Source organism: Planococcus citri, chromosome 4 (assembly GCF_950023065.1).
Source record: "Planococcus citri chromosome 4, ihPlaCitr1.1, whole genome shotgun sequence".
NCBI classification, from domain to species: Eukaryota; Metazoa; Arthropoda; class Insecta; order Hemiptera; family Pseudococcidae; genus Planococcus; species Planococcus citri.
In genome coordinates this window covers 57,559,246-57,584,597 of record NC_088680.1, presented here as the reverse complement: position 1 = coordinate 57,584,597, position 25,352 = coordinate 57,559,246, and the positions used below count along the sequence as shown (strand labels likewise).

Genomic DNA, 25,352 nt, shown 5'->3' with positions numbered 1-25,352 from the left:
GAACTCACTTGACGATTCAGATCTAAATTCTCCTTCTTCAATTGTTCCTTCTCTTTGATCAATTCTTTGATGATTTCGTTGTGCTCAAACGTTCGCGATAGATCGTTTATCATCAGCGATTCGTTCGTTGTAAATAATTCTTTTCGGAAAGAACCATCGCGATGTCGATTTCTCGCCGAAGACTTGGATAGGCAACCAAACACGTGGGATAATGTGTTGATTACGGAGGAAGAAGAAGACGATAAGAATTGTTTAACGGTGGCTGGAATGTTATCGTTGGCGTATAGTTTTTCAGCGATTTGCTCGTCCATGATGACTTTTTTCAAATCGGCGCATAAATGCTCCAATGCGACGCATTTGTCCTGAAATCAGGAAAGAAAGCAAAGAAAAGGTATAAAAATTGAATTTAAAAAATTGAACACGCAATTGATCAAAATTTATACAATAATCAATCAATAACTCGTCGACTACAACATATTGAATATTTTTCTCACACATCGTGAAAATTGCGTAATTTTTTTCATCAAATTACTTTATATTTTCAACGATTTTTGTGCCTGATGTTTTTAGCAATTCTTCCGAAATTTCTTTTTGAGCAATTTTGAAATCGTTTTATGATTTTTTTAGTCGTAGATTTTCAAACACCAACATCTTTCAATTAGGTATATTTAATCAAGTTTGAAAATGATTTTTGGAAATTTTCATGAATTTTCATCGCATTTTATTCTGGTAATTTTTACTTAATTTTGAACCATTTTTTTGCAGCTTATTTTTTTGCCAAGTTCAAGTATCGTTATAATAATAATACGCAATTTTGGTAATTTTTTCTAAAATTTTTGCATGAAGTCTATTTAACATAATTTTTTATTTATTTTTATTTTCAACTGTTTCCATGCAAACCTGACTTTTTTTTGTCAGCATAATAAATTTTTGTTTTTTGTATACTAAAAATTTACCAAATGTTTTCTCGATTTGTGTAAAGTTTCATTAATTTTTTAATGATTTTGTGCCAATTTTAGAATTCCGTTTCACTTTATTCATCAATTCTTCGGTAATTTTGAATGATTTTCATGTAATTTTACAAATTTTCATAGCTTTTGATGTAATTTTTGCAAGTTTTATGCGAGTTTATCAATATTTAACAAACATTGTATTCCTATATTGTCATTTGAAGCAATTTTTGTAATTTTTTTTTATTTTTGTAGAGTTTTATCAATTTTAAGGTAATTTTTATTTTGAATATAGTGAGTTTTTGACATTTTTCAGGTGTTCTTATGTTCAAAAAATCACTACAATATCCTCCTGACCCTAGAAATTTTTTTTGAATGACTGGTGACTTCTTGGTGAATCTGATGATTTCTGGTAATAGTGGTGACAGATTCACCAGAAGTCATCAAGTGAGTTTTCGACTTTTTTAAAGGTGAATTTAAGCTGGAAAATTCATGAGAATGTCCTCAGAGCCTTTAAAAAAATTTTTAAGGTCCGGTGACTCTTTGGTGAATCCTGGTGATTTCTGGTGACAGATTCACCAGAAGTCACCCAGTGAGTTATCTTCTTTTCTAGAGGTGACTTTATGGTGAATAAATCGCCAGAATGTTCTATAATTACCCTACAATTTGTTTTCAAAAGTCTGGTGTCTCCTCGGTGAATCCTGGTGACGTCACCAAGTGAGTTTTTGACTTTTTTCAGGTGAATTTATGGTGAAAAAAAATCACCAGAACGTTCTAATGACCCTAGAAATTGTTTTAGAATATCTATAGTGACTCCTTGGTGAATCCTGGTGACTTCTGGTGAATTTTTCACCAGAAGTCACCCAGTGAGTTATCTTCTTTTCTAGAGGTGACTTTATGGTGAAAAAATCACCAGAACTTCCTAATGACTCTAGAAATTGTTTTCGAAAGTCTGGTGACTCCTGAGTGAATCCTGGTGATTTCTGGTGAGATTCACCAGAAGTCACCAAGTGAGTTTTTGACTTTTTTCAGGTAAATAGAATTATGTTGAAAAAATCACGAGAAGTCGAGAATGCTCTCTGAGCCTTTGAACATTTTTTTGAGTATCCAGTGACTCCTTGGTGAATCCTGGTGACTTCTGGTGACGATTCACTAAAAGTCACCAAGTGAGTTTTTGACTTTTTTTCAGGTGAATTTATTATAAAAAAAATCACTTGAATTTCCTAAAGACCCTAGAAACTGTTTTCGAAAGTCTGGTGACTCCTGGTGATTTCTGGTGACAGATTCACCAGAAGTCACCAAGTCAGTTTTCCACTTTTTTTAAATGTGAATTTACGAGCCTGGCCCTAGAAATTTTTTTTGAATGTCTGGTGACTATTTGGTGAATTCTGGTGAGTGGGATTTCTGGTGACAGATTCAACAGAAGTCACCAAGTGAGTTTTCGTTTTTTTTCCAGATAAATTTATGGTAAAAAAAATCACCAGAATGTCCTAATGAGTAATTATTAATGATCCTACAAATTGTTTTCGAAAGTCTGATGACTCCTAGTGATTTCTGGTGACAGATTCACCAGAAGTCACCAAGACAGTTTTCTACTTTTTTTAAAGGTGAATTTATGTTTAAAAATCCTTGAAAATCTCCTCTGAGCCTTTTGAGCCTTTGAAATTTTTTTTGAATATCCGATGACTCCTTGGTGAATATTCATAAAAAAAAAATCACCAGATTTTCGAAAAACAATTTTTAGGGTCATTAGGACATTCTGGTGATTTTTTAGGTTAATTCATTGTGAAGAAAATCACCAGTATGTCCTACTGACACTAGAAATTGTTTTCGAAAGTCTGGTGACTCTTGGGTGAATTCTGGTGACTTCTGGTGGCAGATTCGCCAGAAGTCACCAGGTGAGTTTTTGACTTTTTTTCAGTTGAATTTATGGTGAAGAAAATCACCAGAATGTCTTAATGACCCTAGAAATTGTTTTCGAATGTCTGGTGACTCTTAGTGACTTCTGGTGACAGATTCACTAGAAGTCACCAAGACGGTTTTCAACTTTTTTTAAAGGTGAATTTAAGCTGGAAAAATCACCAGAATGTCCTAATGACCCTAAAAATTGTTTTTCGAATATCTGGTGATTTTTTGGTGAATTCTGGAGACTTCTGGTGGCAGATTCGCCAGAAGTCACCATGTGAGTTTTTGACTTTTTTCAGTTGAATTTATGGTGAAAAAAAATCACCAGAATGTCTTAATGACCCTACAAACTGTTTTCGAAAGTCTCGTGAAACCTGATGATTTCTGGTGAGAGATTCACCAGAAGTCACCAAGTGAGTTTTTGCCTTTTTTTCAGGTGAATTTTTGGTGAAAAAAATCACCAGAATGTCCTAGTGACCCTAGAAACTGTTTTCGAATATCTGGTCACTCATTGGTGAATCCTGGTGACTTCTGGTGGCAGATTCACCAGTCACCTAGTGTATTTTCGACTTTTTTCAGGTGAATTTATGGTGAGAAAATCATCAGAATGTCCTAATGACCCTAGAAATTGTTTTTTCAAAATCTGGCAACTCCTTGGTGAATCCTGGTTACTTCTGGTGGCAGATTCTCCAGAAGTCACTCAGTGAGTTTATGATTTTTTTCCAGGTGATCTTATGTTAAAAAAATCACCCCAATATCCTCCTGGCCCTAAAATTTTTTTTTTGAATGACTGGTGACTTCGTGGTGACAAATTCATCAGAAGTCACCAAGTGTGTTTTTGTGTTTTTTTCAGGTGAATTTATGTTGAAAAATCACGAGAATGTCCTCAGAGCCTCTGAAATTTTTTTTGAGTGTCTAGTTACTTCACCTACCTTGCAGGAATCGAAATCAAATTTCAATTTTAAATTCATTTCCTGAGCATCTTTGAGTTGTTCTTGAATTCGTTCGACATCTGGTGCGATCGCCTTTGGCGTATTTGTGATTTGGTATTTCAAATGATTACATTCGTCGATCAATTTCATCTCACGTTTTGTCCATTCTTCCTGCAGGACAAGTACAAAAGCAAATCATCACTCATCAGTTCCACAGAAGCTGCTATCTTTTTAGGTAGGTCTCAGGAGTGGCTGCATGAATGAGAACTTACGGTAGCATTTCTGTAATTCTCATTAAGTTTGTTGATCATCTCGTTGGCTGTGTTCAATTTAGACTGCAAGGTTTTTACTTTCTGCAATGAAACGCTGGATAATTCTTGTTTCAGATGTTTACATTCTTCTATCAAACGTTCTTCTCTTTCTTGCCATTTTCTCTGAAACGTATACGAAATGAAATTAAAACTTTTGTTCTTATAATAGACAGTTAGCCATCTACGGTAGCACACATTGCGATAGGTAATAATACATATAGGTAATCAATGAACACGTATGAAAGCACAATACAAAATACACGCAGACGTTATAAGTAGAGGTTACGTGAAAGAAATTTTCAATTACATCATCGTCGAATATCATTTTTATTTATTAAGAATAGAAATTGAACACACACAAGGAGCAGACACAACGAACGCCATGTACGATTACGACGAGTACATTCATCGATCGTCGACAGTACAAAACACTTTCTAAGATTGAGATGATATTTTTCAAAGAGCAAGAGCACTTTCAATGATCTCAGCGCGCAGCGTTACGAATTACTATAGGTATAGGTATTCGTCAATCGTTATCACTTTCGATGACTATATTTTCGTAATTCCAATCTGCAGGGACTACAGGGATGGATTTCGGTGTCTCGGCGCTCGAATCGAAATTATCGACTATCGTCATGGCGATGATTAATGCTTCTTTGCCAGCAGGGACTATCTCCGAAGGTGGTAGATCGAAAGAAAGGTTGTCTCGTAGCTCGACAAGATAGCTGAGCGGTATTTTCGCTACTTTATACGCCCAATCTATCGAATTACCTGAGAAAATTTATTAAATTAATGTTTATAACAATTTTTTCGTAAACGAAACTAAAAAAAAAAAAAAAAAAAAAAAAAAAAAAATACCAGGAAATAAATACAACGAGCTTCCCGTGAAAACTTTGTATTTTTCTTCGGTAACGTTGAAAATTTTATCAGCTGCGGTTTGACCGACGCTAAATAATTTGATGAAATTTTTAGGCATTCGGTGATCGTATCCGTAAGGGTACAAGATGTATTTACCATAAGTGTGAAAGGACAAGAACCCCTGAAAAAATTAATCACATTAAAATACACGATTTACATTAAAAATTAAAAGATAAAAAATTTCACTATAGGTAGCCTACTTTGAATTTATTAGCGGGAAACCCAGTAATAAAATTAATAACAGCTCTGGTCTCCAATTCTGATGAAGGAGCTAAACCAGGATACTCATCCGAACTGCAATCAGGCGATTGGCTCATATTCGTAAATTCGATTCCTGCACTTTCCAACAAATTTGTCTTAAATTCGTTCCATTTATAAGGGAAATTCCTATTCAAATCGACTCCGTAGCAGAGGCCCATTTTTCGCCTATTTCGTCTCCACCATCGATTATCTTCGGTGTGAGAAAACGCATAGCCATCCGGATTCAGCACAGGAGTAATGTAATAGTCAACATTACGGAATACGGGATCGAGATCGAGCCAATTGGTCACCAAAACGTTCGTCAGGAAAAGCACACTGGAGACTGCGATCCATTCTCGAGCGTGTATTCCTGCAAGAAATGTTGAAAAATCAAATCGTGATCAGCTGCTTCCATTTTCTTCAGTGAGTGTTTTTATATGTATGTACCTCCATCGATCCAAAAAGCCGAATTGTTAGCATTTCCTGATGAAATTTTCAACGTTCTGATTGTCCTGCCTTCCCACGTTTGGCCGATTGGGAACACTTGTACGAAGTTTTTATACTTATGTTGGAGGTAATTCATGTAGTTGTTTATTTGGGTAAGATTGTAGTATTCATCGAAGCTGAATACCTTATCTGGAATGATTTTTAGAAGAATAAGTATATCTACACATTAATGCTAATTACACAGCCTAGGAAACAAGGTACCCCCCTCCCCCGACAGGTTTGGAAAATTAAAAAATTGGCATTTTTGAGTTTACGAGGATGACAATTCAAAAAATGATAACTTTTGAATTAATCATTAGTTGAAAAGTTTGCGTTTTTAGAATAAAGTCCTCTGTTTTTTTTTTCGTTTTTTTTTTTACAAAATTGCCGAAAAAGTTATGTTTTTGGTAAAAGTTGCTAAACAGTTGTAATTTCTGCTGAAACTGCAAAAAAAAAGTTCGCTGAAAACGAATTGATTTTTCCCTTGCATGAAATTTGTTCTAGAATCATCAAACAAAAATTCCGTTTTTTCACCAAAGATGTTCCAAATATTTCATGTACCTACTTGCGAATAAAATTGCCGAAAATTCTCTTTTTTCCAGAATTGCCAGTAAGTCCGACTATTTGCAGCCAAAATAGTCAAAAAGTGTTAATATTTGTCAAAATTGTCAAAAAGCACTAAATTTTTTACTAAAATGATCCAAAGTCAGATTTCCCAAAAAGACCCATTTTCTCCAAAATTGTAAAAAAGTTGGGATTTTGGGGCCAAAACTAACGAAAATTTCTAATCTTTGATAACATTGTCAAAAAGCCCTGATTTTTGCCAAATAGACATAATTTTTCCCAAAATTGCCTCTAAATGTCCAGATTTTTGCAAAAACTGTCAAGAACCCCTAATTCTTGAACAAAATTGATTCAAAATTCGAATTTTTTCCATTGTTGTCAAAAAGACCTAAATTTAGCAAAAATTGAGTAAAACCCTACATATTTTGCAAAATTGTAAAAAATACACCATTTTTGCTCAAATTGTCCAAAAGTCCTGATATTGGCAAAAAGACTTAATTTTTCTGAAAATTGAAAAAAATTCCCAATTTTTGGCAAAATTTTCAATTTGTCTGAATTTTTTCGAAGTAGACGTAATTTTTTCCAGAATTGCTCTAATCAAATGTCTGATTTTTGCACAAAATGTCAAAAAATTATAATTTTAGGCCAAAATCTACAAAAAGTCCCAATCAGATTCTTGTTTTTTGGCAAACATTTTTCATCTTTAGCAAATTTGCCAAGAGTTTTTGTTTTCGATTTTTTTTTCAAAAATTTTTCGCAATTCTCGCTTTTTTGCCAAATATTTACCAAAAAATGTCCTTTTTCTGAAATTATTGATGTCTTGCTTTTTTCTAAAAATTATGTAAAAATTTTTATGAGTCCAAAGTACGATAATGCGAACACAGCAAGAGTGTAATTTCAAGTTCGCAAGTTACGAACCTGCGAACAAGGTATGGTAGTATTTGTAGGTTCGCAAGTTGCGACCTTGCGAACCTGTATGTGAAGCATTCGCAGGTTCGCAAATTGGTAAGTAAAAATTTGGAAAGAGCATAGTCTAAAATCCCCAAAACCAAATTTTCAGCTGGCCAACTTCATTTTTTGATTTTTGGTGAATTTTTGAAAATTCAAAATTGACTGTTTTTGGCGATTTATGCATTTTTAAAAAAGTACGTACTTGATCAGTGAAAATGGCCAAAATAAGTCCCAAAACTAATATTAATTAGGTACCTACATACAAATTTTACCATTTCCAGCCATTCTGGAGCCTCCAGCGCGATTTCTCAATTTCTCCAGAATTTTGAATTTGCTCCAGAAGGCGTGAATATGAAGTTGGGCAGCTAAAAATCGAGTTGTATATTACACTCGACCTGTTTAACGAGTTTATCAACATTTGAGCCGATTTTGAGAGTGACACTTCAAAAATGGTTTTTTGACCAGATTTTATCAAAATTAAAAAATCAAAAAAATTAAAAGTTTCCCGTTTGTGTGGAAATTTTTGAAATTCACGCGAATCGCTATATTTTGTACAAAACTAACCCCCCAAATCCAAATTTCACAATTTCCCGCCATTCTGGAGCCTATAGCGCGATTTTTCAATTTCTCCAGAATTTTGAATTTGCTCCAGAAGGCGTGAATATGAAGTTGGGCAGCTAAAAATCGAGTTGTGTATTATACTCGACCTGTTTAACGAGTTTATCAACATTTGAGCCGATTTTGAGAGTCACACTTCAAAAATGGTTTTTTGACCAGATTTTATCAAAATTACCAACATACTTCCCTACAACAACGATGATCTCCTAAATTCTATCACTTCAAAAAACACCCAACTACTGCATTTTCCAATAAACCCCAACCCACCATGGCTTTCTTTCAGTCCAAAAATTGAACTCACACTAACAGAAAAATCCCAAAGACACTCTGCAAATCATATCCAAAACTATAATACTCTCCTTGCCAAATACCCAGACTTCGTTCAAATCTATACAGATGGCTCAAAATCAGCAGACAGAGCGGGCTGCTCAATTATCCATGACGACCAAGCAATACCTTTCTCATTGCCTCGCCACTTTTCAGTACTCTCAACTGAACTTTATGCAATCAAACTAGCGATCGAGTATAGTCAAAATCTTATCTCTAACAAAATTCTAATACTATCAGACTCCCTATCAGCCCTACATTCAATCCAAAATTTCCGCAAAAAGAAACAACATCCAATCTCCCAACAAGTAGTCCAAATCCTATATTCATCAAATAAAGATATCATCTTATGCTGGATCCCTTCCCACTCCAAGATCCCTCAGAACGAAAAGGCAGATGAAACAGCAAAACTATCACTAAATATGTTCCCAATACCAAATATTCCAATTCCGCTCTCAGACATAAAACGAGACTGCAAGATTTTCGTTCATCGTTCTTTTCAGAGATCGTGGGATCTGGTCCCAAGTACCAACAAACTCAAGCCTATAAAGAAAACAATCGATTCCTGGAAAACCTCCTTTCAAACATCTCGAAAAGATGAAGTCATTTTGTTCAGACTTCGAACAGGCCACTCCTTACTTTCTCATGGCCATATCCTAAATAAATTACCCAAACCACTATGCGAAATCTGTAATATCCCTATCTCAATTAACCACTTAATAACCGAATGCCCAAAATTCCAATCTGAAAGAAATCGTCTAATCCCAAACCCCACTCTTGAATCTCTACTGTCTGACAGTAATACTCAAAACCTTAGACTCCTTACCTTCCTGAAAGAAATCGATCTGTACAACAAAATCTAACTCCAAATTGTCTCCACGTCTCTAGCCAAACGGCTGTACACGGCGTGGTTAAATAAATTAAAAAAAAAAAAAAAAAAAAAAAAAAATCAAAAAAATTAAAAGTTTCCCGTTTGTGTAGAAATTTTTGAAATTCACGCTAATCGCTGCATGTTGTCCCAAACTTACCACCCCAAATCCAAATTTCACAATTTCCTGCCATTCTGGAGCCTCCAGCGCGATTTTCAATTTCTCCAGAATTTTGAATTTGCTCCAGAAGGCGTGAATATGAAGTTGGGCAGCTAAAAATCGAGTTGTGTATTATACTCGACCTGTTTAACGAGTTTATCAACATTTGAACCGATTTTGAGAGTGACACTTCAAAAATGGTTTTTTGACCAGATTTTTTCAAAATTAAAAATACAAAAGTTTCCCGTTTGTGTAGAAATTTTTGGAATTCACGCGAATCGCTGTATGTTGTCCCAAACTTACCCCCCAAATCCAAATTTCACAAGTTTCCGCCATTCTGGAGCCTCCAGCGCGATTTTCAATTTCTCCAGAATTTTTGAATTTGCTCCAGAAGGCGTGAATATGAAGTTGGGCAGCTAAAAATCGAGTTGTATATTACACTCGATCTGTTTAACGACTTTATCCGCATTTGAGCCGATTTTGAGAGTGACACCTCAAGAGTGGTTTTTTGAGGTGTCACTCCTCGCTCCAAAACGGCTGGAAATGGTAGAATTTGCGCTCCGGGGGTTAGTTCTTGTACAAAATACAGCGATTCGCGTGAATTTCGGAAATTTCTACACAAACGGGAAACTTTTGATTTTTTAATTTTGAAAAAATCTGGTCAAAAACCATTTTTGAAGTGTCATTCTCAAAATCGGCTCAAATGTTGACAAACTCGTTAAACAGGTCGAGTCAGTCGAGTGTAATATACAACTCGATTTTTAGCTGCCCAACTTCATATTCACGCCTTCTGGAGCAAATTCAAAATTCTGGAGAAATTGAAAAATCGCGCTGGAGGCTCCAGAATGGCTGGAAATGGTAAAATTTGTATTTAGGTACCTAATTAATATTAGTTTTGGGACTTATTTTGACCATTTTCACTGATCAAGTACGTACTTTTTTAAAAAAGCATAAATCGCCAAAAACAGTCAATTTTGAATTTTCAAAAATTCGCCAAAAATCGAAAAATGAAGTTGACCAGCTGAAAATTTGGTTTTGGGGATTTTAGACTATGCTCTTTCCAAAAATCGCGGTCCTGTTCAAATCGGAATGTGACACCTCATGAGGTTCCCTTATTGTCAGTTGGCAAATCAAGAATGCCTTATCAGTTGGTAAATTAGCTTAATTGTGATATCGAACTCTGAGTTGACGAGTGAAAATTTTTATGAGTCCAACGTACAATAATGCGAACACAGCAAGAGTGTAATTTCAAGTTCGCAAGTTACGAACCTGCGAACAAGGTATGGTAGTACATATTTGTAGGTTCGCAAGTTGCGACCCTGCGAACCTGTATGTGAAGCGTTTTGATAATTTCAGGTCATTTTGTTTTGCAAATAATTTTATGAAGTTTTACCAAATTTTTGTGCAATTAATCGTTCTATTCTTTTTCACCATGTTTCCACTTCATTTGACAAAGATTCCAAAAATTCATTCACTTTTCGAGGTTTCATCGCCAACTTTTACGTGATCGTGATTCAAGGAAATAAATTCTTCTTTGCTTAAAATTCAACCCCAGTGGAAAATTCTCACTCGCAAAAAAATTCTTTCCACATGCAAACCCTTTGAAATGGATCTTTTTTCTTAGAAAAGCATTTCCTTCATGAAATTTTCTCCCTTCATCCGCAATATGCGCCGTAAAAATTCAAAAATAGAAACCATATAAGGTGAAAATTAGAATGAGGCAGGGAGAGGTGAGGAGAGGGCCAAGGTTTCGTAAAAAACAATGGTATCGTAAATATTATTTCAAGAGAGGAAATAGGCAAAGTTGCTTCAAAATGTGCTAAATCTTGATCAAGGGTGCCAAAACACGACCATACCTCATTATTGACAGAAAACTGTTAGTAACATTGATCTATGTTTGGAATCCTTGAACATGTTTAGACATTTCGTCTCGTACATGAGTTTGTTTATATCAATTCTTTCACGTGCCATATAAAAAAATAAATTGGTTTTGGAATTTGAACTCGTAATTATTTGTTTAGTTTATAGGTACCCAACCTAACTATCTATAAGGTTACTACTAATTAATAACAAAGAAGTTATGTTTCTATCACTCGCCCTATTTTACTTGAAAATAAAACTACGTACAAATCAACTCACCATTTTTATCATCTTGAATGAGTGTAGAAAATCTCAACTTATCGAAATTGATACCTGCGTTCGACACGTTGAAAAAAATAATTTAAATAATACATAGATAAATACTACAGTCGTAATAATTAATCATATCGCGTATAAAATACCCGTAGATTTGATTTACGTCTATTGCGATAAATTACTCGAGCTCCCATTTAGAATGAAAAAGAACTACCTTCCACATAATGGAAGGGCTGGAGGCGTGTAGGGGTTTCTACAAAACCATAAATAAAACCACGAGAAACGGTACCGTTATTACGACAAATGCGTATTTTTCTCATTAAAAAGAAAAATCATACCGGTAAATGAACGTCATAAAAAATACACAGGTACCTATATACTCGTAGATAATTTACTGAAAAGTCACGGCGCCGCCGTTGCAATTTATCGTTTTAATAAATTGCGCAGGTACCCCGCGACTTTTCTAATATCTGACAGAAGAGAAAGAGAAAAAAATTGCACCGATATGTAATTAAATTCACCGCATCGTGTGGTTCAAAAAAAAAAAAAAAATGGTAATGAACTTGACATGCATCTTGTTTAAAGTATGATGATTTCCGGAATGTTTCAAAAGGCACACGCCTCACCTTGAGTCTCCATTTTGCGAACTAATTGTTTACACAATTAAAATAAATTATCTATTATTTACAAATACTTACGATCGCGTTTTAAATCCCGTAATAATTCATCTGTACTATAGGTATTATTTTTTTCGAGAAAATTTCCCGCTTTGGATACAACAGGTTCGATTGCTAAACCAGATAAACTTATAATATTACAAAACGAGACGACAATTACGATCAAAATGACACCGTAAATAGCGAAACCGAATTTCGAAGCCATTAATAAAACGCAGAATTTTTAAAAGAAAATATAAATATAATTTTCAAAACATTAAATAATATACCTATACTTAAGTAGTTGGTATGGTAGGTCTAACAATGTAACGCGATCACTATACGACCAACCAAATCACCGAGACGCGATTATACATACATAAATTTAACATCGATATGTAAAAAAAAAAATATTCAACTTATAAATAGGTAAATACCTAATTATGACACATGAGATTTTAGTATATAGAAATAATCGCACTACGCGTTCATCTCTTTAGCGATAGCTTTAATAGCAGCAAAAGCTTCTTTTCCACTGCCTTTTATGTGAGATGCAGGTAATAAAAATCCGTGTCTTCCTGTATCGCGTAATTCGATGGTATACGTGTATTTTATTTTCGCCGCTCCCTTAGCCCAGTCGTCTGAACCTCCTGTAAAAATATCGCATCTTCGTATGTATCTTATCCTTGAAAATGTGGTAAATGTGCGGTTACTCACACCGAAGAAGAAATTTACAAGGTTTACGAGTATATTAATACATACACGTAGGTAGGTACCCATCTACATGCGTATTTTTTAAGTAAATAAAACACTATCGATAGGTATTCGAGATGGAAAAAGAAAAACGAGCCAATACCTCGTCGCAGGTATATATTTTAGCACGTTTCATTCGAGTTTATAGTTAGGTGGTAAAGGTAAACAAACTATACTATACGAAGAAGAGGACTAACCCGCGGCAGCGTAAAGTAAAGCAGCGCTATTGCCCACAGAATACGATGATCCGCCGGCTTGTTTCATGGCTGCTGCGGCAATTCGACCCACACGATCGAGATCTTCGGCATCAGGGGGTAGTCGTTTGGCGTATCCCCAAGGGTACAGGATGTATTGACCGTAGCTGTGGAACGTGACAAATCCCTGCGAAAAAAAGTTTGCCACAAGTCGTAAAAATCTGCAGAGGCTATAAAGTGTCCAATTTGGAATAAGTTATATAAGATGCAACTTTGAAATCGAATCAGTTCAGACTCAATGTCAGTGATCTCAAATTCGTAAAAATTCATACCCCTCGAAATTTGGAAGATAGAAGGGCCCTGAGGGGTCGAATTCAAAAATTAAATGAATACCTATCAGAGCTTAGAGCCCTCGAAAACCTATCAAACGACGTCCACTTGATGGGGGGAAGGAGGGTAGGTCAGAGGGGTTGGACTGAGAAAACAAGTCAATACTCGAACTCAGTGTCCTTAGGTACATTAATAAAAATCGATGGACCATTTTGAAATTTTTGCCAAAATTATCAAAAAAGTCTCCTTTTTGTCAGAATTGTGTAAAAAAATTCCAACTTTTGTCGAAATTGTCAAAAAAGCACTGTTTTTGGCCATAATTGTCGAAAAATACATTATTTTTCTTCAGACGTTATCAAAAAGTCCTAATATTTTTTGTAAAAATGAATAAAAAAAACTCTGTTAGGTACTGGCCCAAATTTCAAATATTCCTATTTTTGCAAAAATTATCAAAAATAAACCTCAACTTTTTGTAAATATTGCCAAAGAGCACCGTATTTTCGCCAAAATGTTCAAAAAATCTTATCGACAGAATAATTGTCAAAAAAGTTTCATTTTTGCCAAAATTGTACCTACAGAAGTTTATTTTTTGAAAAAAATTATTTAAAAATCCTAATTTTTGTCAAAATTGCCAAAACTTCCTGTTTTTTGCCAAAGTTGTCGAAAAATAATTCTTTTTTATGACGTTATCAAGAAAGTTCTTCGTCAGTAGCCAAAATTTCGAAAATTCCTGATTTTGCCAAAATTATCCTAAGGAGTGCTTTTATGTTTTTTTTTTTGCCAGAATTGTCTGCAAAGTTCTGTATTTGTCTAAATTGTCAAAAAAAAAAACTCATTTATGTCAAAAAATAGTAAAGAAATTCATTTTTGTCAAAATTATAAAAAACTCCTAACTTTTGTAAAAATTGCCAAAAAAACCGTATTTTTGCAAAAATATTTGTAAAATCTCATCGCCAGAATAATTCTCAAAAAAGTCTCATTTTTGTCAAAATTGTACAAAAGTTTTTCTTTTTGGATTAAAAATGATTAAAAAATCCCAACTTTTGTCAAAATTGCCAAAAAAAGTCCTGTTTTTGCCAAAATTGTCGAAAAATACCTTTTTTTGACGTTAAACAAAAAGTCCTTTGTTAGTAGCCAAAATTTTGAAAATTCCTGCTTTTGCCAAAATTATCCTAAGGAGTCCTTGTTATGTTTTTTTAGCCAGAGTCGTCTGCAAAGTTCTGTTTTTGCATAAATTGTCAAAAAAACCTCATTTAGGTATGTCAAAATTGTAAAGAAGTTCCATTTTTGTCAAAATTATAAATAACTTCTAACTTTTCTAAAAATTGCCAAAAAAAACTCCTGTTTTTTGCCAAAATGTTCAAAAAATCCTGTAGCCAAAATTGGCAAAAATTCTTGCTTTTGCCAAAATAAGTTCTAATTTTGTGTCATATTCTCGCTTGTCCAAAAATTGACAAAAATTTTGCTTTTTTCCAAAAATTGTCTACAAGTCTCGCTTTTTTGGCCAAAAATTTGTCAAACATTCTCGCTTTCTCAAAAATTATAAAAAATACGCTGTTTAGAAAAATGGCAGAAGATTGCATTTTTTTTTTCAAAAAGTCCCAAAAAGGCTCAATTTTTCTCGAAATTATCCGAAAGTTTCGCTTGTTTGACAGAAATTTGGAAGAAGTATAATTTTTTCCCAATAATTTACCAAGTCCTGCTTTTAGGTTGAATTGTCAAATTCTTGCTTTTTCCCCCAGAAAATTCTTAAAAATTCTCGCTGTTCGGAAAATTGCTAAAAAAAGTGTACGTTTTTCAAAAAATTACCCAAAATTTCTGTTTCCCCAAAAAAATTGACCTAGGAGGCTAAAATTTGGCATGCACATCTGGCAGATGTTCTAGATGTCAAAAGCGATACACGTGTTCGAGTTGATAAGAGTAAAATTTCATTTTAGCCTTTCTTATGGAAATTTTTTTTGGAAACGAAAAAGTCCTAAAATTTGATGGAGGCTTTATAGATCAATTAAAACCGCCGTCAATCGTTTGGGGAGGTCGAAAATATGGTAAAATACAAATTTCAACTTTCTACATGAATTTGATCAAATTTAGGTTTTTTCATGTATAAATTAACAGACCTTTGAATTTTCAAAAATTCGTCAAAAATCGAAAAATGAAATTCTACAAAACAAATTTGGCCTGATGGTGTATTTTTGAACGTACTTTCGATTTTTCTTTGTCTGGTACAAAAAAATTTTGAGATTGCATTTTTTGAAAATTAAATTTTGTTGAAAATGAGCAAAAAAATTTTGTAGAAATTTTTTTAGTCAACCGATTTTTAATGTTCTTTTATTTTTTGTACTCATTATAAAAAGTTGAATTCTCAATCTGAGATTTTAAATTTTCCAAATCTAAATGTCAATCTTTAAGGACTTAAATTCATTTTTTTTTTGTTTTTTTAAGGAACTTTAGTAAGCAAAAAAGTTACAAGACGGGATCAAAACAATTCAAGCAGAAAAAACTCACAAAAAAGCCAGAATATTGATTCATTGAAAAATAATGTAAAAAAATGACTTTATGACAATTAATGGTGAAAAAATCATACTGTAATTAAATTTTTCTCACGAAAGTGAGACTATTTCGGAACTTATTGCTTATAAAGCAAGAATTTTAGGGAATTTCTGGCAAAAAAAAACGAAACTTAGAAGCAATTTTTGAAGATAAAATTAAGATTTTTTGAAATTTTGAGCAAAAAAGCGAAAAGTTTTAGTAACTTTTGGCATCAAAGAGGAACTTTTTAATCAAGTAAAAAATCAAAATTCTTCAACAATTTGGTAAAAAAAAACAAGAATTCGTCAATTTTTGGCAAAAAGTGTTTTTTTTTGTCGAAAAAGTGAGACTTTTGTAACTTTTTGGTAAAAAAGTGACTTTAAAAAAAATATTGGCAAAAAGTGAGACGTTGGCAATTTTGGCAAAAAAATCATCTGACCTCTCGAATTGGTCACAACCACTTTGGAGCCGATCTGGATCCTCCAAAATTGACGATACTCATGAAACTGGCAGCAAAAATAGGCGATTTTGGATTTTTTGAAGGTGACGACTTTTCAATCCTTGCTTTGAAAAAATGGGTTTTAGTCGTTTGAAAAAAATTACCATGTTTTTTACATGATTGTGCCTTATTTTATTTCAACTCTCATTTTTTTCTCATTCCTTTTTACTTTGCCAAAGGAAAAATAAAGTGCGATAGTTTTTTTCAGTACAAATTTAACCTTTCTCCAACCCCTTCCATGATTTGAGATTGTTCAAGAGGTACAATTTCCGACTCCGAAAATTTCACTAAAAATAGTCTCACAAACAGGACAGTTGAACAAGCACTCGTGTTTTTCCCCGCATAATTTCAAAGTTACAACGTTACCTATTTATCAAAAATATAACACCATCACCATGTAGATAATAATTTGACCAAAGTCAAAACTTCGTACACTTACTTTAAATTTAGACTCATTGTTTAGGATAAAATTGGCTACAGCTTTAGTTTCCGGCTCAGACAATGGACCAGAACCGGCGTAAATTTCTTGACAAGGGAATTTGCTGGAACCAGAACCACCCCATTCGTAATCCCAGTTCCGATTTAAATCGGTACCGACGCAGAAAGCGCCCAAATTACGACGTCTGTTTTTCCTCCATAATCGTTCCGATTCGTGCGAATATTCGTATCCATCCGGATTCAACAAAGGAACGATGTAGAAATCAGTATCTTGCAATTCTTTATCCAGCGAGTCCCTGTTTTCGACTAGTTCGTTGATTATGTAAGATACGCTAGCGACGGCGATCCATTCTCTGGCGTGGATTCCTGAAAATGGTGAAAATTTTCCAAGCTGTATTCTGAGAGTGGTAATCGTCTCGAAAATCGTGTAGGAAAATTTCTTCAAGTTCAGGTTTTAAACTCGAACTTTATCGACTCGAGTTGCGATTTGATTCGGTACTGACCTCCATCGATCCAGAAAGCAGAAGCGTTTGGTTTGCCGGAGCTTATTTTTATCATTTTGATGGGTCTTCCTTCGACAGATTCGCCGAGCGTATGCACGCTGACTTGACTCGATCGAGCACTGGCTAGATAATCCATGAAACCGTGCACGTCTGCCATACGATGGTAGTGCTCGAATGTTAATCGATGACCTGCAAAATATTCGGCCAATAATGAGTGAAAAGTTTTCTCAAAAGGAAAGAATGTTTTAAACGATGATGGATTGATGGCTAATGAGTGATTTACTATTCTACATTAAAGGTCTACAATCCCTTTTCAATTTTCCAACACCACCGTAACCAATGCTACTGCATGGGGACTACTTGGTAAAAAATTTGTTTTGAAGCATATTTTCAAGGCATTTTTCTACTTTTATTGCTCGAAAATTGTTGGAATTCGTCGTTTATTTTTATTGAGATGTGAAAAAAATGCAATAACAGCTCTTTTAAATTTGACTTCGAGCTGTTTTCAAAATACTACCTATTTTTAGAAATTTTTTTTATTTGAACAATGATTTTCAAATCTACCGCACAATGATAAGTAAGAAATTCTCACACTCTGAACTTTACATATTTTAATTCAACTTTTGGCGGAAATTTCATAGCTCAATCTTATTCGTCAAAATTATTAAAACTTCGAACCTCTACCAACTTCTGCATACGAAAAATAGATTTCGATGACAGGCAGAATGCATAGGCAATTTAGAGGGTACACGAAAGTCAAGTCGGAACCCTGAGTCTTGAACCGTGTTGGTACCAATTATCCCCCCCCCCCCGATAGTCAATCTACTTCATCATTACTCCTTTCCAATTAGCCTTAAATTTTATTTTTTTCATGTTTCCAAGTTTTTTTTGGGGGATATTAAAATCTAATCAAATTCTACAAAATTCTAAAATAGAAAATTTTTTTTGAAATGAACGCGCAACACAGAAGAGAATGATTGCAAATGAAATGAGTAACTTAAGTCGAAGAGAAATATGAATCAATCAATCAATGAAAAAGAGTGCAATGCAACCGATTTAAAGAAAAAACAAAATCCAAGAAACTGAGTCACGAATTTGAAGAGACGTATATGAATCAATCAATCAATGAAAAAGAGTGCAATTTAACCAATTTCTAGAAAAAACAAAATCTAAGAAACTGAGTCACGAATTTGAAGAGACTTACGTAATTTTGAATGGAAAAGTACCAGTCAACATTTTACAAGAATTTTATATAGATACGAGGAGCGATACTCCAAAACGACCTGTGTCCATTTTTAGAAATTTGATGTTTAATCTGGTACGTAAATTGGCTATATAGGCAAGTTTAAAACTTTATTTGGGTGGATTTATGATGTCTGAGGGTATTTTGGAATATTGCTCCTCAAAACAGACATTCACCGGTATATCCGAGGCACTAATTTTTTTGATGATTTTGGACAAATCGCGTTGTTTTTTTTTCTTCAAAATATTTGTAAGTTTCAAAAAGAAACACGAAATTGCATATTCTTCCTTACTTTCTATTCCATCGCAATATTTTTCGAAACAAGATATCGTACAATGTATCGATTAATCCCCCCCCCCCCTCTCCTAAAATTTTTCTGGGAAATTTTAACAATTTTTATAAATTTTACTGATTTTTTAAAAATCAATTATAGGTGTTTTTGTGAAGATCATTTGTGAACAAATCATCGGAAAATTTCTTCCCCATTCGATTATATTTGGCCAAATTTGTTTTAAACAATTTTTTTATCGATATTTTGTACCGTTTTTGCAATACGTAGGTATGTTCAAATTTTGTCAAGTTTCATCAAATTTCAGTCATTTAATTTTTTTTTTTTTTACTCAATTAGGTACTCAAATTTTTTAGACAAAATTTTCCATAATTTCACTAATAATTTTCCATCAATTTCCGAGCGCTGATTTTTAATCTGATTTTATGGGATTTTCAAGTGCTCTGGAATAATTATTGTAAAATTTTGTTCAAATTTGGTGATGTTTTATTAATTTTCAATAATTTTTATCAAATGTACCTATATTCTGACATTTCAAAAATTGCTCAATTTTACTGATTTTTAAATAAATTGGTAGTTTTTCGTGGCTTTTGAGCCAATTTTACCGTTTTTGAAGTTACTTATATGAAAAATTTCATTTAACTTTGACGATTTTAAATCGTTCTTATTCGACTTTTTCAACGATACAAGCAATTTTCACGATATTTTGCCAACTTTTTGTCATGTTGATAAATTTTTCGACATTTTTCTGATATAAATTTTGGGAATTTTCATCGACTTTTATGCTTATTTCACAATTCTCTGAGTAATTTTTGCAAATAAAATTTCATTCATTGGACAATAATTCATGGAATTATCATTAATTAAGTATTCAATATTTTACACAGTCATGTTTTTGCAATATTTTGTTCAAATTTCGTGATATTTTACCAACTTTCAGTTAATTTAAAATATTTTCTGTCATTTTACAAAAATCGTTATGAGCACTTTTTGTCACGGTTTGCTCAATTTCACTCAACTTTTAATAATTTTCAGTGGATTTTATCCAATTTTGCAGTTTTTAAAATTGTATATAAATATTTTTTTCAATTTTGAAAGCATTGAATTTTGATTTTTGGCCATTTTTAATGAACCGAGCAATTTTTGAAACAGTCATTCCCTACACAAAATTGTCCCTCAAACCAAATTTTACCATTCTCAGTTCATCTAGGCATGAAAATAAATTGATTGATAAGCGTAGGCAGCTGAAAATGAAGTTTCCTTATTTTTTCATTCTTCTTTACGAGGAGTCAACCCGAAAACCGCCGATTCCAAAAATCCAGATCAAGCATTTCAAAATCAGTTTTGAAATAAGTATTAAATTTCATACTTTCAAAAAATTAAAAAATGGCAAAATTGAAATTTTCAATGTTTTTTTTTCAAAATTTGTTGAATGATAAATTTTTAGTTTAGGTATACCCATCTCAAATTAGAAGTATGGAGTTCCTAATTCTCATACCCCCCCTTCCCTGCCACAGTATTTTGAAAAAAAATCAAAGTATCTAAATTATTATTATTTTAAAAAAAAATGTTGATCACTTTTTTGCTCTTCAAGTAATAATGTCCCATAATTCAAAATTTTCAATGTGACAACCTTGACAGATTTTGTATTTGGATAATTTTGAACTAAAAAAAATTCAAAATTTTTTGAAAAAGTTACCAAAATTTATTTATTTTTAATTCGTTTATTTTTTTAATTTTTATGGCAATTTTTCGATTTTTTTGAAACCACCAAAAAAAACCCTGGAGGTATGTAATCAAACTTTTTTGCATTAGCAACTCAAATCCATTAGCAAACATTTGAAGAAAATTCCAAAATGGCAAAAAAAATTCGAAATTATTTTCAGGCCAACCGGAAAAATAGCAGCATTAGATTCGGGAACATCGATACTTTCTCGGAAGGGAAATTTAACACTACTTCAGAAATGCTACATTTTTACTTTTAAAAAAATATTTTTTTGATTTTGTAGCTATTTTTGAACACATTTTTGGTGTCGTTGAATCCAAAAACTTGCTTTACGTCAAATTCGTAAACGGTTCGTAAAAAATCAAAATATTCGCAGTCTTCAAATTTCCTTCAAAAGATGATAGTTTCAAATCAAAATTTGTTACTTAAATATTTGAGGAAACATTAAAATTGAAAAATAATTTTAAACCCTAGATTAAAAAGGGGTTCAAGCAACGAGCATTTCAATTTTTTGAAAATGACCCCACTTCGAGAAATTTCGAACACATAACATAATTTTATCTCCTATTTACGAGTCAACACGAGAATGAACTTCTTTAAAATACTATTTTCAAAATCTATCATCGCAGCAAGAACATGAAAAATCATCTCGAATGCAATAATATTAATATTACTGCTGGGGAAAAATTACACTACCACATAAAATCCACCTATGCTAAAATTAGGCCAACAATACAAATATTAAATGACCCAAAGAACACGAAGCCTTATTTTTAAAATGCGGTTAGTCGTATAACTCGTTAGGTATACCTGCACCTAGAGACCTCGTATACCCACCGACACATAAGAAGAACCGCTATAGGTACTCTACCAATGAATAATACGTGAAAATTTATTCTAATTTCTACTCCAAGTCCAGTCCCCGATGGCCAATGTCCATAATTAAAATCCAGATCCACGTGTATGTATTTTTATACCTCACCAATAATAAATCACATTAAGAGACGTACTTTTTTTACTCCAATATTTGTCACACATCCTTGGCATTAACCAACATAACCAGGGTCCCAAAATTTACCAAAAAAAAAAACAACATACCGATACATTATTATTACCTACTTTGAATTTTTTTTATTTTTATCTAAACACAAGACTCAAAACATTGGATAGGATGAGGACATCTTGAAATGGGGTAAAAAAAAATGAATCAGATAAACTCACCTTTACGATTGGTAAATTCGTTGAGTTCTTCGAACTTTTGGGGAGGATTTTCTTCGTCGATGGCTCGTTGTACATCTTCGACTAAAATTCTAAAATCCATCGAGGCGTTATTCAACGCTTGTTTTACTTCATCGATTCTATCTTTTTTGATGTAAATATCTACGGAGGTGGTATTACTAGCCCATTTTTGACCCTCTGTCGAATAACATCAAATTATAGGTACGTACAACCAGTACACCTATCTATGCAAAACTTGAAGTATTGCCATAGAAGAAAATCTCAAAAAAAAAAATTGAGATGTATGAGATTTTAAAAAAAGCACTTACTATTCTCACGTTCGATTTCCTTGATCTTCTTACGATGTTTCGAATTGACGGTGAAAATACGTAGCACTTGATCGCCATCGTATCGAGCTGATTTTTTCTCACTGATGGTCGGTTTGATGGCGCTTAACGAAGGCACAAATGTGGTAATCTTATTCGAATCTTCTAGCTTTTCGGTAACCGGCGAGGTAAACGTACTGATATCATTTTCGGTAGTCGATGGAATCGCGTACGAAACACCGAGCGCGCAAAAAAACGCCAAACATAATTTATTCATAATTTACTCGTATTTCGCGAACTCGCGACGATCTCGAAGGTAAGGTAATTCTGCTCTTAGGAGTCTTATTAGGAATATTTTTTTCAAAAAGCGACGACAAATATGAGTAAAATCATCCGCATTACCGCTGTGTATATCCGGGATATCAATAACGCATACACAACGGGATATCACTGATGACCCACCGGGTACGAGCCAACAATCTAGTATTACTGTTTGGACTAGACAAATACAGAGGCGGCACACCATACGCCATATCAACGGGTCATCTTTATTTTCTCAGCCGTTAACAATTGTAATAGAAAACGTGCCCGTACTATTGCATCCGATCCGATCGCATAGATCGTATATTAGCTTACCGTTGCTTTTTTTCCCTACCTGTATTCAAAGGTATATACCTACCTGAACAGTGAACCTACTCACATACACAAAAATTCGTATAAAAACACATCGACATCACCGAAATCGTCGTCAATCGTCAATCGTTATCCAGCGCGTGTTTGGGTTTTATAAAATAATTATACTCGAGGTTCTCATTGCACACACAGGTGGAATGGAAGTACGTTCGGTAATTTCTCTCGGCTCTCCTCTCCTTCTTCGTCATTATCTGACTCATTTCCGATGGGAATTTACACCATTGATAAAAATTTTTCTACACATTTTGGTGTAAATTTACCCAACACAACGCGAAATTCAAGTAAACGATACCATACGCTAAGGTTAATGTCATCTCTTCCTGTTTGAATCGCTACCGTTGGCCTGTTCGTCGTGTATTATTTCTTTTGTTTTGACCAATCAATTTTTCATTCAAATTACTCGGCAGACCTTCCGAGATAATGGCGGTATATTTTAATACGCCTTGACGCCTTCTTCCTCGGCTTTATCGTTGAGGGTAATTTCACGGTGCCCTTCAATTGTCCATTTCGAATGGAGTGAAATAAGTACACCTACTCAGGTGCGATTGAGACATAAGTATAGCTGCAATTTTTTCCACATGTTCTGAGAAAGCTGCTGCCGAGTACGATAAGTTACACGGAAAAAACGTGCGAATTAATCGAACGTACCCATATAATTTTTTCTGCATTGTTAGCTCATTCGTCAAGTGTGAGAATACTACTTCTAACTGGTTCGGAATTCTTCGCTGTAGGTTTTGTAAGATTTTTACCTCGAAATTGGAAACTATTTTCTTCATTGTCGAGTTGCTCGTGAAATGTGACAATACAGCTGACCTTTCGAACCAAAATAAAGTCCGTTACTCCGATTCCCCTCTTTTTTTTTACGTTTCCTGATGTGACGAAAAAACCGACTTTTTCGACCCTGAAGGGTCTAGAGAGGGGTCAAATAGAGCTGGATGATTGAAATGTGTAAAGTGCACATTTGTGGCACCTTCTCATTGTACGTGCCAAATTTAGACAGTCTCGGCCGTTTTTTTGAGAGGACCGGGGGGAGCGAAAGGGGAGGGGGTACAGACTGGTTCAGAAGTCAAGAAATGCGAAAATCTGCCCCAAAACGTAGATAATTTATCGACCCTGCAGAGGAGTCGAAGAGGGTTAAAAGGTCAGCATCTGAAAAATGCACATTAGGGGTATATGTTATTTTTAATTTCAACTCCAGTGGTCCAATCCAGTCCCAAAAGCACCCCATTCGGCCATTCCCCAAATTTTACATCATTTGACTCATTAAAAAGAATGCTAGGTCGACAGATGTAAAAATTTTAAAAGATTGATGATAGGAAGGTTCCACAATAGCCATCATTTTTTACAAAAATTCAACTAAAAACTCGATCATAAAAAGCAAACCTGCTGAGGAAATAAATGATTCCTTAGAGGGTTGATTTACGAGAATTTATAAGCATCAACATTTTTGGAGACAGTGAAAATTTGGCTGATTCGAAAATTTTTCGACCAACAAATTGAATCGAATAATCGGATGAAAGCAGAGACATTTGGGATATATGGTGAGTTGGAAGGGAGAGGGAGGGTTCGAAATATCCTCAAGTTTGAAAAATCAGTACCTATCCAACGTTATTAATTTTTTTTTAAATCACAAGATCCCTTGATTTTGGAAAGAAATCAAAAGTTCTTGAAATTTTTCAGAGAACCCAGCGATTTTGAAATGGTAGGAATCGACAAATCACACAATGGTTTCATAATTTTTCAAACTCTTTTTTTTTCAAAATAGTGGGGCTCTGAGACAACGTACCCGAAAAATAAGAAGTAATTCGAACTCAGAGCCCTCGAATATCTAATAAATAATACGTCACACGTCATTTAAAATTTTCCAAGTACATAAATAAAGGCCATGTTCACGGGCATGCATAGAGGAGGGTTAGAGGGGTCGTATCGAAAAAATGGGTCAAATAATCGAATCCGCACTTAGAAATTAGTAATAATTAATATGTCAGCTGACTTCTAGAATTTTTTTAAAATTTTAATTAAAATTCGAGATCTTTGTGTCCCCCTCCCCCTCAGGCATATTAAGATCTCATCTCGAAAATTAGTTCGCCGAAAAGAAAGTATATCTAGAAAGAAAGCTGTGGTTGTATTTTTCAAATTTTTAAATGACAGCGTTTAACTTTTGTATTTATCAAGAAAATTTGAACTTTCCTTTTGAAAGTTCAAATTAGAACTTTACTAAATTTCCCATCAACTTTTTGAAAATCCTGCAAGAAAATTTGCTTTGAATTCAACTAGTCTTGAAATACAATAAATTTTTCAAGTGCCTCCGTTTTGAAAAAAAAAATCGAAAATGCTTGAAAATTACGAAGTGCTCTTCCCCTCTTACCACTCACCAACCCTACACAGAGACTTCTCTGATTTGAACAAAACCAAGTTAGATCGAAAGAGCATGCCCTAAAACCCCCTAACTAAAATTTCAAATCCTGTTCATTTTTGGATTATTGGCGAATTTTTCAAAATTCAAAAAAACTGTATTTTTAGCCTTATATTGTGTCATGATGCTCGAGATTTTTGAAAAAGTGACATAAGACCTATCAAAATGGGTTA

The 25,352-nt window shown here is 33.8% G+C and overlaps 3 protein-coding genes across 5 annotated transcripts in view; all 3 read right to left on the bottom strand.

The window, feature by feature from the left end:
* LOC135845500 (uncharacterized) overlaps positions 1 to 25,352 on the bottom strand; it is a 30,532-nt gene that overhangs the window by 1,843 nt on the left and 3,337 nt on the right. The window contains exons 7-9 of the mRNA XM_065364086.1: positions 4,060 to 4,221; positions 3,788 to 3,958; positions 9 to 362 (exon numbers count right to left, since the gene is read on the bottom strand). Of these exons, the coding sequence (XP_065220158.1) occupies positions 9 to 362; positions 3,788 to 3,958; positions 4,060 to 4,221 (687 nt within the window). The remainder of the gene's footprint in view (positions 1 to 8; positions 363 to 3,787; positions 3,959 to 4,059; positions 4,222 to 25,352) is intronic.
* Positions 4,407 to 12,248, bottom strand: LOC135845508 (carboxypeptidase B-like). Of its 3 annotated transcripts, none has more exons than XM_065364097.1 (6): positions 12,065 to 12,248; positions 11,370 to 11,423; positions 5,704 to 5,892; positions 5,217 to 5,626; positions 4,957 to 5,137; positions 4,407 to 4,869 (listed from the first exon to the last, which is right to left on the bottom strand). In XM_065364097.1, exons 1-6 carry the CDS (start codon positions 12,246 to 12,248, stop codon positions 4,625 to 4,627), a joined length of 1,263 nt encoding a protein of 420 aa, XP_065220169.1. In that variant the 3' UTR covers positions 4,407 to 4,624. The 3 variants fall into 3 exon arrangements, with proteins under 3 accessions (XP_065220169.1, XP_065220171.1, XP_065220170.1); XM_065364099.1 differs by lacking the exon at positions 12,065 to 12,248 and adding an exon at positions 11,993 to 12,037; XM_065364098.1 differs by lacking the exon at positions 11,370 to 11,423.
* On the bottom strand, positions 12,264 to 24,863 carry LOC135845507 (carboxypeptidase B-like). The gene is made up of 6 exons (XM_065364096.1): positions 22,074 to 24,863; positions 21,748 to 21,942; positions 17,269 to 17,457; positions 16,767 to 17,131; positions 12,973 to 13,156; positions 12,264 to 12,672 (listed from the first exon to the last, which is right to left on the bottom strand). Exons 1-6 carry the CDS (start codon positions 22,345 to 22,347, stop codon positions 12,503 to 12,505), a joined length of 1,377 nt encoding a protein of 458 aa, XP_065220168.1. The 5' UTR covers positions 22,348 to 24,863; the 3' UTR covers positions 12,264 to 12,502.